Consider the following 14,439-nt stretch of genomic DNA (forward strand, 5'->3'; position numbering starts at 1 on the left):
TGCAAATCTTTATGTGTGACTGTACTTGTACATCAATGTAATAGTCAGCCACTTTTCATATACGCATATTGTATTTTGTCCCTCCAGGTGGACCAGAATCTCCATCCCTCTGCCCAACGCTGCCCTGACAGAGATGACACGTTTCCGCTGGAAACAGTCCGGCACTGGAGTGGGCAACATGTGGGCTATAGACAATGGTTAGTACTTTACATAAATGGTGCACTAAGTGCCATAAAAAAACTTTGTTTTTTATTAAGTTTGACCTCACAAATGAACCCCCAAAACCTCCTCCATACAGAGTACGTTTAGGGTCACAGGAATTTTTTATTACTGCTTATCTAAAGATCCAAAAATGTCTAGTTTTGCAGTAAAATATAATGATTTAAATATATAACGATGTAATTTCCATGCCTGTGTTTTGCTTCAGTGTATCTCGGTCCAGCCTGCCTTCGTTTCTGCTCTGGGAGAGGACATTGTTCTCGCACAGGCTGCAAGTAAGGATCTGCTTTTTATTAAACCAAATAAATCCAATGTCTCTCCTTCAAAACGAGTCGGCTCGTTATCCACCTAATGCCTCACAGCACCAATCACCATTCAAAGTTAATCAAATTGTATTATGGTAATGATTTATTAATGGATTTTCATTATCACTGTCTTCTTTTTCTCGTTTATATCGTTCACTCTTTTTAATGTCTCTTGTCTTCCCCTCCTACCTCTCCTCTCCTCTCCTCCTCCTCACTCTCTCTCTCCCTCCCAGATGTGACCCAGGCTTCAGTGGTCCAGCCTGTGAGCTCGCCTCCCAGACCTTCCCGGCTTTCCTGTCGGAGGGTTTCTCCAGCCCACGCCTCTCCTCCTACCACAGCTTCTCCTCACTGCGTGGGGCTGAGGTCAGCTTTGGTTGTGGTGTGCTGGCCAGCGGCAAGGCCTTGGTCTTCAACAGAGACAGCAGGAGACACTTGGTCACCGCTCCACTAGACAGTTCCCAGGCCAGGTAATGAAAGAGCCGATACAGAACAGGATCATAAAAATACAGACACAAACATAGAGGGAACTCACATACAAATGCTCAGCATGCACACAAGCTGATTTGGAATCTGCTGATCTTGCCACCAATAGATTACTTTGTAAAACTGTGGCTTGTCTTCATCATCTGGCTTCACTTCTGATTGATACTGCAAATGTTCCAGCCAGTCAGCTATCCACACTTCTTCTTCGTCATCTCTCTTTGCGTCATACTCTGGGTTCCTAAGCTGGGAGATGGATTGTGATCAAGGTGGGGGAGACTGCAGATGAGAGGAGAGATGAAAATGTGAGGGAGAAAGATAAAGAGGTGACGGTGAAGTATATGGCATCTGTGTTAGATTGATTATGCCTGTTGCGGCTCTCAGTGTGCCACCTGATGGCCATATTTAATGCCAGTTTCCTGGCTGATTGAGTGAACAGCTGCCTGAAAGAGGAAACAGCGTCGCTATTGAAAGAACTGCTCAGCCAAGGACAGAGAGAGCTGGAGGGTGACTGGCAGATGATGGGAATTACAATAAATATTACATTAGCATAGATGATAATATGTCTGCAAAAACATAGAGGAACAGATAAAAGGATGAAAACTTGTGCTAGGCTAGAACTATGTACAAAAACACATGGATGTGAACTCTGGCTTTTACTCTTTCTCTCTCCCTGTCTTGCTCTTGATTTCCTTCCACCTCCTCTCATCTTATTTTGCCCTCATTCATTTAATCATCTCATCCATCATCCTGCCACCTCCCTCCCACCTCTCCACTCTGCATGACTGTCTGTTTGTCTACCCTTTTCTCCCCTCTCTCTCACCTCTCCTTCCCGAGCACTCTTGGTCATCTCATTTATCAACCTGCCCTCTTCTGTTTTTCTGTGTCATTTTCTTTTTTTACACTATGTCTGTCCCAACTCCCCTAATCACTTTAACCGTCCCTACCTATGTTTGCTTTCATTTTCTCTCATATTCTTGCTTTCTCTCTCTGCAGGTACCTACAGTTTACACTTCGCCTGGGCAGCCGCAGCACCCTGAGCTCATGTCCTGCCCCAGACCAGCCAGGAGAGGGAGTCCTGCTGCATTACTCCTCCGACAACGGCATCACCTGGACGCTGCTGCAGCACTACGCTTACCAAGGCTTCCATGAGCCAAGGTAAGAGTGTGTTTAGAGTGTGTGTGTGTGTGTGTGTGTGTGTGTGTGTGTGTGTGTGTGTGTGTGTGTGTGTGTGTGTGTGTGTGTGTGTGTGTGTGTGTGTGTGTGTGTGTGTGTGTGTGTGTGTGTGTGTGTGTGTGTGCGTACACCAGTATGCTTATGATTCCAAAGAGATACTATGACTCCATTAACACACACATTTGCGCTGCTAATGGCGTGCTGGAGGTGTAAGCCACTGGGACTGGGATTGAGTCAGTTAGAGCAGTCTATGTGTGTAATGAAGACAAAGTGGGCTGGGTTCCAGCTGCGCAGGCCGAGTCTCAAAGCTCTTCATCACCACTAGAAAGGTCAAAGGGGGCCAACGAGTAAGAGGCAAGTTTTACACAACTATCTGACCTGCAGGTGCAACTGGAGGTTGTTAAACACCAAGATACGGAAGTCTTGACAAAGAGAGAAAAAGTATTTGTGGCTAACAGATTGGGCAATCTGAAGAGTGACGCCTTGACCGTCTGCATTGTGTCAAAAATCTGTTTTAAGATTGTCCAAGCAGACTGCGATTATGCAGGCCTTAGATCCAAGTCAGAGTCTGATTCCCAGTTTAGTCAGCTTGTGTAATTAATTCTAGTTTAAATGTTTGCCATTTTGGATACCATCCCCAAATACACTATTCTCACATCGGTGCGGATGTGACTGTGGCGCATGCACTACTTACTTCATGACAGCTTTCCGTTAATTATCAATAAAGCTCAGTTTAATAATCTCTTTCTCCCAACCAGGATTGTGTCAGTTGAACTCCCTGCCGGTGCTCGTAAGTTTGGCGTGCAGTTCCGCTGGTGGCAGCCGTACCACTCAGGTCGGGGTCACGATGTGTGGGCCCTGGATGAAATCAGCATGACCTCTGTGCTGTTCAACACCATAAGTCTAGACTTCAGCAACGTGCTGGACGTCACCCAGAGTCTTGGTTTCTATCTCGGCCATGTCCAGCCCTACTGCCAGCATGACTGGACCCTCAGGTAGGAGAACAAATGCTCTGAGACAAATACTGTGTTGGTCATTATTCATCAATGGTATTTTAAAAACTGTTGTTTGTTGTTTTGTCTGAACATGATTGAATAGTTAAACATTTGTCAAATCGTATTAGCTATTTGCAACTAGAGTTGCTTTTATTTTACCTGGTTTGTCTTCATTCCTACAAACCGAAAATGAGCAGATTCTACAATCACATAACAATTCTGCACATAATAATAAGTATGGTATCTTCTCTTCTTCCGTGTTCTGCATCTAGTTTCTCTGGTGAGCCCAGCCCCGGCTCCAGTATTCGTTATGTGGAAACTCAGTCAATGCAGATCGGAGCCTCCTACAGTCTACAGTTCTCATTGGTCATGGGCTGTGGCCGCGAGCCCTCCCCTCACATTGACACTCAGGTCCGCCTGGAGTTCTCCACCAATCACGGCCTCACCTGGCACCTGGTCAAAGAGGTAAGGAGCGTAAACACGGTCAACTTTGTTCCCCATGTTAAGTGATTATTGACATCTGATCCTTTTTGTTTTCACGGCCAGACTCACACCGTTGTTTATGACTGAAACTTGTAGAAGTCGTCCCGGAGAAAAGACAAGGAAACGTATAATTTATTCATGATCATGAATATTGATTTACCCATTACAGCCTCCGTAATAATATGTAAATAATGAGAGTCTTTAAATGTGGCACTTTGTTTCAGCTGAGAAATTATCGCAATTACTTTTTTATCATCCTACTATTAGCAAATACATGGCAATACTTGAATCAGCAAGCAGATTATCTTCCCATGATTCAACAAAGATTTTCTGCGATCACAACTGGCTCATAAATATTCATAAGGCACCAAAGTATCTGCCAAGATTTTTATTGCCTTTGGAATTGAATAGGGCATAATGAGTCCTCCATCAGTGAATTTTCTCTAATTCTCCAATGCGCATGAAAATGCAGTCATCTGGCAAGTGCAGAATGTAACTTACTGAATGTCCCGTACTTTTTAATCCTTGCTTGTGTTCCAGTGTTCAAGGTCAGAAATACTGTAGTCCTGCCTTAGCTTTTTATCTGCATACACAGTGGGGCCAATGCAGCCTCAGGGTGTGTCTGCAGTGTATAATGATGTTTCTGAATAAAAAATAAAATAAAAAAAGTTATCAAAGACAAATGAAAAACAGGTCATAGGAATTCTGAGTAATCAACATTAAGCAATGCCTTTCCCCCACAAATGAGTATACGATTAAAAGTGTATTTTAATGAAAGCTTTTTTATTTCTTTCACCTAGGCCTGTCTGCCTGGCATGCCAAGCTGCTCTGAGTTTACAGCTCCCAGTGTCTACCACCCATCAGAGTTCAAAGACTGGAGACGCATCACTTTGTCTCTGCCTCAGAAGACATGGTAGGAAACGCCCATCTGTACGGTAGACATATAAGACAAGATTCACAGAGTGCCCTCTGGGATAACAAGTCCTCTGATCTGATCTTTTATCTTGTATATCTTTTGTAGTTAACAAGCATAATACACCTGAGATTGAGTTGGATGTATAACATAAAGCTTGAAAAGAGGACACCAGGAAGCGTCCGCTCCTATTACTGTTAATGTCTCTATGTCTACAAGTACACGTAGACACACACCCCTCACACATCCATACACAATTAAGAACACGTGCAGAAACTATTTCACATCATGTTCTGGATAAAAATAAAGTAGAATATGCTTTGCTTACAAGGATTTTCACCAAGGTACCATAACAATACAATTACTTTAACTATGCTTTAATACAAAATACTGAAGTGCACTCTATAACGAAACATGGCAAAACAACAAATAACATTTCCTCCTTTTCATTTTGTAGAATATCAACACTGAAAAGAGATAATTAACAAATAAATAAACATAATATAATATTGTAAACATTTATTCAAAAGAACACAAATAGCAGATTGTCAGTATTGCTCCAACTCACTACATGATAAAGAAGGTTTCCCCCGCGCTGGCCTCTAATTTGTGTTTTGCGATAGCCAATCCATGAGCTCAGATAATCTGATGACTATCTACTAGCTACTAAAACTAGTGGTTTTGCCATCTTATAGTGCTGTCCAAATGTGTAGTGAGAAATATTATACCCTATATGGATTCAAATAATCACGCAGTGCATTCTTTAAATGTACAATCGGTTGTCACCAAGTACGATTTACCATCATGCATTGCACTGAAGGAAAAAATGGCAGATGGATGAGAGGAGAGAGAGAGCAGCGTGATTGAGACAAATCCATGAGTTGTGGGGCGAATATAATATGTAATGTGAAAAGATAGTTTACAATATATATTTATTTTTAAAAAAATCTGTATTTAATATGGATATGAAACCAGACCAATTTGTTTTGGCACATTTTAAGTGTTCGACAGCAGTGATGTAATTAAGACAAAATGACCCGATTGTCCGTGAGTATTTTTTCATTTTGCTGATGAGCTCACTATACAGTCCTCCATATTATCATCTACATAGAACTCCCTGCATAGTGAGTAGGGAGTAGTTAATGCGAGAGTAATTTTGGACACAACCTGTAATAGCATTGTATAAAGATCTTAAAATTGTACTGTTTCAGTTTAATGGCAAACAGAATGGAAACAAGTCCTGTTCTGAACCAGTCATTCTGTTCAGTGTACAGTTCCTGAGGAATACTGTATATATATATATAATACTGAATGTACTGTTACAGCCCTTCGCTCACACATATATCATCTCAAACAATCACATAAACCTTCCACACGCAGTACTGTGACCTCCACCTCCATTTCATTCTGCCACCAAGCCCCTAAATAAATTGGTGGTCTAATCTCCTGCAGGGTGTGATGAGAGGTCACAGGGTCATGGCAGTAAATGATAATAAAATAGCCAGTGGCCAGTTCTATATGATCAGGCGGTGGTCTGAGTTGATACGGGTCATCAAAGCAGCGAGCCGAGAAACCTCCAAACTATAAAACCCCCCATATACCTGACTATCTACACTTCCACAACCATTTATCATCCTTCTACATGCACCAAACTGCAAGGCTCTCACATGCACAATCATGTATCCACACTGCATACACATTCACATCCACAGCCTACCATTTACAGAGATGATGGGATGATTATATTGACCTACAGCAGAATCCCCCCACACATACACACACACACACACACACACACACACACACACACACACACACACACACACACACACACACACACACACACACACACACACACACACACAAACACAAATAGGAAAATAGACATTCACACATGTGGTAAGGTTAATCTTTACCTGCCAGAACACTAAATCCACAAATCTCCATCCCCAGTAGAGAAGTAGATTAGTGAGAATAACATGATGATGTGGTTGACATGTTAGCAGCCACTGTCAATTTATGAGATCATGTAATGCATTTTAATCTGTTTTTTTTTATCTTTATCTAGTAGTCAGTTATAGTATTTCATTACATTTTATTTAGCTTCTATAGTATGAATCTAGGTGAACTATTTTCGTGATTGTGTACTTTCTGTGTTCAGGTCCAGTGCCACACGGTTCCGCTGGATCCAAAACTATTACGGAGAGCAGGACGAGTGGGCCCTGGATGACATCTACATCGGACAGCAGTGTCCTAACATGTGCCACGGACATGGCTGGTGTGACCATGGACACTGCAGGTCCGCATTCACACACAGACACACACATTAAACTCCTTAAGGTTGTTCTTTATTACTTTCTTTAATACCACCCAAGAAGAAGGCCCAAAATATCTTCTGATTGACGTTTGTGGGATTCTAATTAAAACAGAGATGAACCCAGAGCAAAGATAAGACGTTCAGCCACTGTCTTCTCTCTTAGGTGTGATGATGGTTTCACTGGAACAGACTGCCAGCCCTCCTCCCCCCTCTCCTCCAGTGTACTCTCTGACTTTGAGTCCCAGGATGCAATGCTGGCCACATGGCAGGAGGTGATTGGTGGCGAGGTGGTCACCCCTGACTTGGGCTGTGGGGTGGTCTCATCCGGATCGTCTCTGTACTTCAGCAAGGTACAACAACACTTCTTCAAGAATGTCAATTATTTTTGTTATTAGGGTATCCAACAAGTTGACGTCATCCACAGATTAAAGTGAAGTTTGGTGGAAAGCTTTGCCAAACTTTTGTTGAAAATCCAAATCCAGTGCAGATCCAGGAACTTTTTAAACAATTGCTGACATTGCTGGAATGCAGCATAATTGAACAAATTCTTATTTTTCCATAAACTTTGACACTTACTTCTAAGAAAGAAATCAGGCACATGAATTTCATCATTGTCCCACTGTGTTTTGGTGCAAATCCAGATTATAAATGTAAAAAATGTTGTGTTATGTTCCAAGTAATTTAGAGGATTGTGCAAACTTGGAAGAGGAACAGTTTACAATCTCTGATAACATTCTAGTTTTTCCTGCCAAAAGCTGTTGACCTTTGACCTCAAAAATATATGGATTTTATTTAATCCTTCTGTGGTTCTATAGAATAATTGATTCTTACTGGATGGAGGATACACACAATTTTCAGTCAGCTCTGAATTGTATCAACCTCATCACGTTTCCAAATTAGCAAACACAGCTGGAAATCTACATGTTGCTGCTGTCACTAGGAAACAGCTTCTCCTTTCTGTTGCAGTGGTATTTATTTCAGGATTGACAAATTTATTAGCAAAACAAAGTTTACATTTAAAGAGTTTTTGCCCAACACAAGCAAATACTATTTTAATAACTTGAAAATGGCCATGATACAGTATAAGTGTGACCCATGGATATAAAAAATAACACACTAAACTGTTTGTGTTGTAGCTCCTAGGCGATCAATCCTTCTTTAATATGTCTGAATATATGTGTGTGTTGTCAGGCTGGACTGAGGCAGCTGGTGAGCTGGGACCTGGACACTGAATGGGCGGAGTTTGTGCAGTTCTACCTGCGGGTGGGCGGAGACTGGGCCGAGTGTAACCAGGCAGACAGCAGGGAGGAAGGAGTGCTGTTGCAGTACAGCAACGACGGAGGCATCAACTGGGGCCTCATTGCTGAGATGTACTTCACTGACTTCACCAAGCCTCGGTGAGAAACCTGCAGAGGAAGAAAATTAATATTCCTCATTTTTACTTTTACTGTTTTCTGTTGTCCATACAGGAACAATAGTTTGGGATGTGGCTGTGATGATTGTATTTAAGAAGAGAAACATCAATAATCTGTCTCTTCTTCCCTTCTCAGTTTTGTCCACTATGAGCTTCCCTTGGCCTCTAAGACTCCCTCCACAAGGTTTCGTTGGTGGCAGCCTCTTCACTCTGGTGATGGTTATGACCAGTGGGCAATCGATGATGTCATAATTCTGTCAGAGAGGGAGAAACACATCATCCCCATGGCCAATCCAACTCTACCACAGGTCAGGAAACAATTTGAGCAGTTTTTCCTTTAACTCGTCATTTGTTCTCATCTTGAGATATTATATAAGTATTTTCTTGTTGAGTAAAGTTTTAGCCAAACTGAGATATAACAGCCATAAAACTTTGAATCTTTCTGAAAATGTGTCCATTTTTGTATGAGATATGATTTGCTACAGACACTGGTTCCTGTTATCACAAAACAACTAAACTTGGCTGTCTTCTGTCTCTACAGAACTTTTACGAGAAGCCAGCATTCGACTACCCTCTGAACCAGATGAGTGTGTGGCTGATGCTGGGTAATGAAGGCATGGAGAGGGAAAGCAACAACAGCTTCTGTGCCTCAACGCCCTCTGCCATGGTGTTTGGGCGCTCTGATGGGGACAGGGTGGCCGTCACCAGGGACCTGGCCCTGCGCCTTGGCTACACCCTTCAATTTAAGGTACTCACATGGAAAGTGTAAAGATGAGAAAAAGGCATTTTTAAAGTGCAATTTTGAAAAACATGCACATAATGCCAGTTTATCAGAATTAAGTTGTTCTGTCATTTTTTGTTTCCCCTACCAGTTGAACATAGGCTGTGAGGCAGAGTTCAGCGCGTCTGCTCCAGTCATGCTGCAGTACTCCCATGATGCCGGTCGCACCTGGGCGCTGGTCCGAGAGGGCTGTTACCCAGGAACCCCAGGGGCAGGTGTCTGTGAGGGCAGTGGTCGGGAGCTGAGAGAGCCCACTGTCTACAACACTGGAGACTATGAACAGTGGACCAGGGTCACTGTGGTCATACCACGCAATGTTGCAGCCAGGTAGCTATGGTAACATGCATGCAATTGGATTTGAAACAATGTTTAAGGAATTTTATTCATTTTCTTTAGACACAGAGGGGCAAATTCACAAAAGGATTTTGCGTCTTTTGTGGACGCTTAACCTGCACAAATGAAACAAAATAAACTTTTAAAAGCAATCGCAAAAGGTGAAATTCACCCCAAACTAGCCTGCCAAGCAAATGGCATCTTGGTCCTCCTTGTGCTCTTTGCATATATTTAAATTAGGTTATATGCAGACATTTGGCACTTAATCCGCCCCTTTCCATTTAAATGAGCCTCATTGCAAAAACAGTCCAATTCATAAAGATCTCCGCTACTAGCCAAACACTATTACAGTGAAATTATTAGTGTCTTCAGAGAGTTTGTTTGTGATAACTTTATTGCATTTATAAGGGGTCTCTGCTCCAACTCCTTTATTTTGGGAAGCAATGACAGGATGCAAAGTTATCTATGTCATGAAAAAGTAATGAATTAAGCTCCCTAAATACCGCTTTTGAAAAAAAATGTAAAGCTAGATTACAGAACAAACAAATGAATAAACAAATGATGTCTTCCCTCCCTTCCCAAATCCTGGGCTTACATTTTTTCCTTTCCTCGCTCTTAACTGCCTTTAGGAGGTTTGGATGGAAGTAGCACTTTGGCAAGCACCCCCTGACAAGACCTCTGGCTCAGGCTGATCCCCCCCCTCACAACCAACGCATTGGCCTCAAGCTCATTTCTAATTTGCCACATAGATAATCGCAATCAGACGCAAAAGAGGAGAAAATTGCACTCAGCTGCAAAACTTTATGGACGTCTTGGTGCTGTAATATCATTACAGTAGTGCAATATCTTTTGGGAATCTGACCTTGAGATGGGGTAGATAGCAGTTTCAAATGATGGCAGCAGTGGATGCAATCCATTCTTTGTAAATTCACCCCAGAATATATATTTATTAAAGACTGGTCATTTTAATGTCTGTATTTATCTCTTACCTTTATCCCCTTCCATTTCATTTTTCCAGTAAAACCAGGTTCCGTTGGTTCCAGGAGAGCAGCATGTACAGAGATGCCCCACCTTTCGCCCTGGATGGGGTCTACATTTCTGAGCCTTGTCCAAACCACTGTGGGGGACACGGAGATTGCATCTCTGGAGTCTGCTTCTGTGATATGGGATACACAGGTACAATTAGAGACAGAGAAGGAAAAACAATGTATATAGATAAAATTTTCCATATTTCTGTATTTATAATATACCTTCTGATTCCCTATTTAATTCTATAGTGGAGCAGGATAGTTGTGTCCCATCGGTAGCCAGTCCAACGGAGCTGACGGAGGGCTTTGAGGGGAAGTTGAGCCCCCTTTGGCAGACTCTAAGTGGGGGTCAAATTGGAGGTGGCTGTGGCACCATTGGTGAGGGCAAAGCTCTCTACTTCAGTAGTCCTGGGAGGAGAGAAGCACGAACAGTGCCTCTAGACACCACCAACACACGGTAAGGGGAATTAAGTCCTATAAATCTCTATTTAGAAGCACTGGAGACCAGTTAAATCGATGGCTGTTTTTTGTTTTTTTTATGTGAAACTAAAATTTTGTTGTTACTGTTTACACACAGGTTGGTCCAATTCTACATCCGAATTGGCAGCAAGAGTTTGGGGCCCACCTGCACCAGGCCTCGGTCCCGCAACGAAGGTAATTATTACATTCTGTGTTGAGGCCCTCTGCGGCATTCATGTGGCTGTTCCTCAACAGTGCATTACATCTGATCCATTCACCACTGGCTTGTCTCCATTTGTTCTTTCCTCACTGTTTGTCTTTGATCTGCCCTGTGATTGAGCCAAGGCTGTGTATGTTCAGATCTGTTACTCGTTGTCAGTGTTTTTTCCAGTGGAGAATCAAAGTCTAGTGTTGTCTGTTTATAGTCTGTTCACCAGTCAGCAGGTTGTGGATCTGTAGCCTGCAGCAGTGCTGAAGGCTCAGTCGGGTTGTTCCTGCAATGTCAGATAAAACACTGCCAGCCTCCTAAACAGCTTATCTGTAAAAATCAGGGCTACGGCTCTGTTATTTGATACTATTGTATTTACTTTTATTGTTTTCTTTTACTTGCTGCTCATTTTACTAAATTCTGTATCAACATTTATGCAACAGGATTTCCCATCTAAAAGTTCTCTCCACTCTGCTCTTTGTTCTGTGATTCTAGGGGTCATTGTCCAGTTCTCTACCAACAATGGTGTCCAGTGGCAGTTCATTAGGGAGCTGGACTTTAGTTCCTTCTTAGAGCCTCAAGTGGTGACCATCGAGCTGCCACCTGCTGCCAAAACCTCTTACACAGTATTTCGGTGGTGGCAGCCACAGCAAGGTAAGTGCATAATTAGGAAGCACAATGCAACAGAAGATCACAGAAAAATTACAATATGTTTTTTGATATCACAGCTTTAGTGTCGTTACACATGTTAACTTCTCTCTCTCCATCCTTGTAGGGAAACACTCTGCCCAGTGGGCTTTAGATGATGTCTTCATTGGAATGAACGACAGCTCCAGAACAGGTTTCCAGGACAAGTTCGATGGCACGACGCCTCTGAGGCACAACTGGTACCGCATTCAGGGTGGGGAGGTGACTGTGGACTGTTTGTCTCTGGACACAGCACTTACCTTCAACTCAGAGGCCATTGACAGTGAGTCACACAAACACATCGCTGTTCATAAGCACATACATTTAGTGAAGAGGACTTACGACTGCATGTTGATCAGTTGTAATTCTTTGAATGGCTCAGAAAGTGTTTGAATGGAAAGTGAAGGAGTAACTCACTCAACAATAACTGTCAAGTGGCACCTGACTAAGACACTTCACACCCAACTCAGTGAAGCCGCAGTGTTTGCAGTGAGCAGCCCAGTGTGAATGTGTTGAAGTGAAGGTGAAGCAGGATGTGGCAGAACCATATACACAGCCATGCATACTCACAGCTAGTAAACCGCCACACACTGTATATTCACATACTCAACAAACCACATAAATGTCTGCACAGTGAAATCCCAGTGTTACCCACACAATAGGCTGAAATTGAATCACCCATTTACTGTGGCGCTGTGGGTCCTGCATTATTAATGAGAGGAAACCTGAATGAACATCCTGCTTGTTATTTATGCTTGCATCAAGCTGTAAGCGGATTTACTTTGCACAAATATTACATTACAACAGAGCCCATTCATTAAGCGTGCAAAGCCAGATCAATTTGGCAACACATTTGTGAACATAAAGCTCCCATGTCCCTGTGTGAAAACTGTGCGAGAACTGTCAGAATCCATGGCAGTTCTCGTATGCACTGAAATCTGCACACATTTTACAAATAACTTCTATACCTAATATTTTCAAAGCTATTCTGCAATTTTTTGTCTTTTGGGTGTACACTTTTCATTTCATGTGGCATTGACATGGAAATTAGCAACGTGTGTGTTGTTTACTTTACAAGGTTATCATACATAATTGACCCCAGAGCCTATTTCCTCACAGTTATGCCTCAGCCACAGAATTTGTGGCTCTAATATGAAAATAATGTTAAATCATTCTAACCTAGTGTGGATCCTAGAATCAGATTATAGTGAATACCAGTGATTGTGACGTTTTGTTTTACTCTCTGTCTGCAGAGAAGCCAAGATATGCAGAGAGCTGGGACTTTGAGGTGTCGGGCTCCTCATTCCTTCAATTTGAGCTGAGTATGGGCTGCAGTAAGTCCACCTCTTTCTCCCATGGTGTGCGACTGGAGTACTCCACGGACTGCGGTCATCACTGGTCTCTCATCACCCCGGAGTGTGTGCCCCCAGCCATTGGCTGTGCTGGTTATACTCAGAGTTCCATCTATACCTCGACCCAGTACAAACACTGGAGGAGGATCACCGTCTACCTTCCCAGTGCTGCTAAGTACGTGTGTTTTATACCCGATATTAGTAGACAGTATTTGTATATTTTCTGAAAGTGCATATACTGCCGAAGCTGCTTTTCTTTGTAACTTTCTTTTGTATCCTTCAGTTCCCCCAGAACTCGGTTCCGTTGGATCCAAACCCACTTCACCCCCGGGGCAGAAGGATGGGCTCTAGATAACGTGTTACTGGCCCCTGGCTGCCCCTGGATGTGCTCTGGACACGGTCTGTGTGACAATGGACGCTGCATGTAAGTTAAACAGACATCTCTGTTACAGCTGATGAATTCCGTTGTTTGGTCATTTTTGCACTTATTTTCTGACTTCATGTAAATTTTATCTTTATTTTCACACAGGTGTGACAAGGGTTATGGAGGGGCGCACTGTGTGCCTTTGGCCCACCTGCCATCTGTGCTGAGAGAGGACTTTAATGAGAACCTGCAACAGGAGACGTGGCCTGAGGTGTACGGAGCAGAGAGGGGAACTCTGAGCGGAGAGCCTCTAAAATCTGGCACTGCCCTCATTTTCAAAGGGGTATGGGTCCTTAACACCATGCAGAAAACCTCCAAAGCAATAATAATACAGTTAAATCACAGAGACACAGCTTGATATCTTTAGATCACTGACTCCTCTGAGCTGACAAACTATCTAATCCTCATTCTGTTTGTTTGCAGGATGGTCTGCGAATGATAGTGTCACGGGATCTGGACTGCTCCAACACTCTCTACATCCAGTTCTCCTTTAAATTCATCACTAAAGGTAATATATTACCTGATTTCTCTTAGGTATATTTTGATCATTATATTGCTCAGGATGTTGTCATAATAGTTTTTCTTGTGGGCTTCTCTAGGTGTCCCAGAGCGCTCCCATTCAGTGCTGCTGCAGTACTCTGTGAACGGAGGAATCAGCTGGCTGATGCTGGATGAGTTTTATTTCCCAGCTTCCACTGACACTCTGTTCCTCCACCTGCCGCTGCCAGCCAGCGCTCAGACCAACGCCACCCGCTTCAGACTCTGGCAGCCCTACAACAGCGGTGAGTGGACACATCGCGTGGTTGCACACTAAAATTCACACAATCTGTGCTCTTGCATTTTTTGTCTTTTTCATCCACACATG

At 42.9% G+C, this 14,439-nt stretch overlaps 1 protein-coding gene across 1 annotated transcript in view; it reads left to right on the plus strand.

Annotated features, from left to right (window-relative positions):
• reln (reelin) overlaps positions 1-14,439 on the plus strand; it is a 93,570-nt gene that overhangs the window by 63,190 nt on the left and 15,941 nt on the right. The window contains exons 16-38 of the mRNA XM_054619925.1: positions 88-197; positions 428-494; positions 758-991; positions 2,001-2,162; positions 2,939-3,175; positions 3,448-3,640; positions 4,459-4,571; positions 6,733-6,870; positions 7,052-7,238; positions 8,080-8,285; positions 8,439-8,610; positions 8,844-9,050; positions 9,175-9,410; positions 10,435-10,592; positions 10,694-10,901; positions 11,022-11,098; positions 11,607-11,765; positions 11,887-12,081; positions 13,052-13,325; positions 13,434-13,574; positions 13,680-13,857; positions 13,998-14,082; positions 14,174-14,356. Of these exons, the coding sequence (XP_054475900.1) occupies positions 88-197; positions 428-494; positions 758-991; positions 2,001-2,162; positions 2,939-3,175; positions 3,448-3,640; positions 4,459-4,571; positions 6,733-6,870; positions 7,052-7,238; positions 8,080-8,285; positions 8,439-8,610; positions 8,844-9,050; positions 9,175-9,410; positions 10,435-10,592; positions 10,694-10,901; positions 11,022-11,098; positions 11,607-11,765; positions 11,887-12,081; positions 13,052-13,325; positions 13,434-13,574; positions 13,680-13,857; positions 13,998-14,082; positions 14,174-14,356 (3,920 nt within the window). The remainder of the gene's footprint in view (positions 1-87; positions 198-427; positions 495-757; positions 992-2,000; positions 2,163-2,938; positions 3,176-3,447; positions 3,641-4,458; positions 4,572-6,732; positions 6,871-7,051; positions 7,239-8,079; positions 8,286-8,438; positions 8,611-8,843; positions 9,051-9,174; positions 9,411-10,434; positions 10,593-10,693; positions 10,902-11,021; positions 11,099-11,606; positions 11,766-11,886; positions 12,082-13,051; positions 13,326-13,433; positions 13,575-13,679; positions 13,858-13,997; positions 14,083-14,173; positions 14,357-14,439) is intronic.

The sequence above is a fragment of the Anoplopoma fimbria genome, chromosome 19, assembly GCF_027596085.1.
Source record: "Anoplopoma fimbria isolate UVic2021 breed Golden Eagle Sablefish chromosome 19, Afim_UVic_2022, whole genome shotgun sequence".
NCBI lineage: Eukaryota > Metazoa > Chordata > Actinopteri > Perciformes > Anoplopomatidae > Anoplopoma > Anoplopoma fimbria.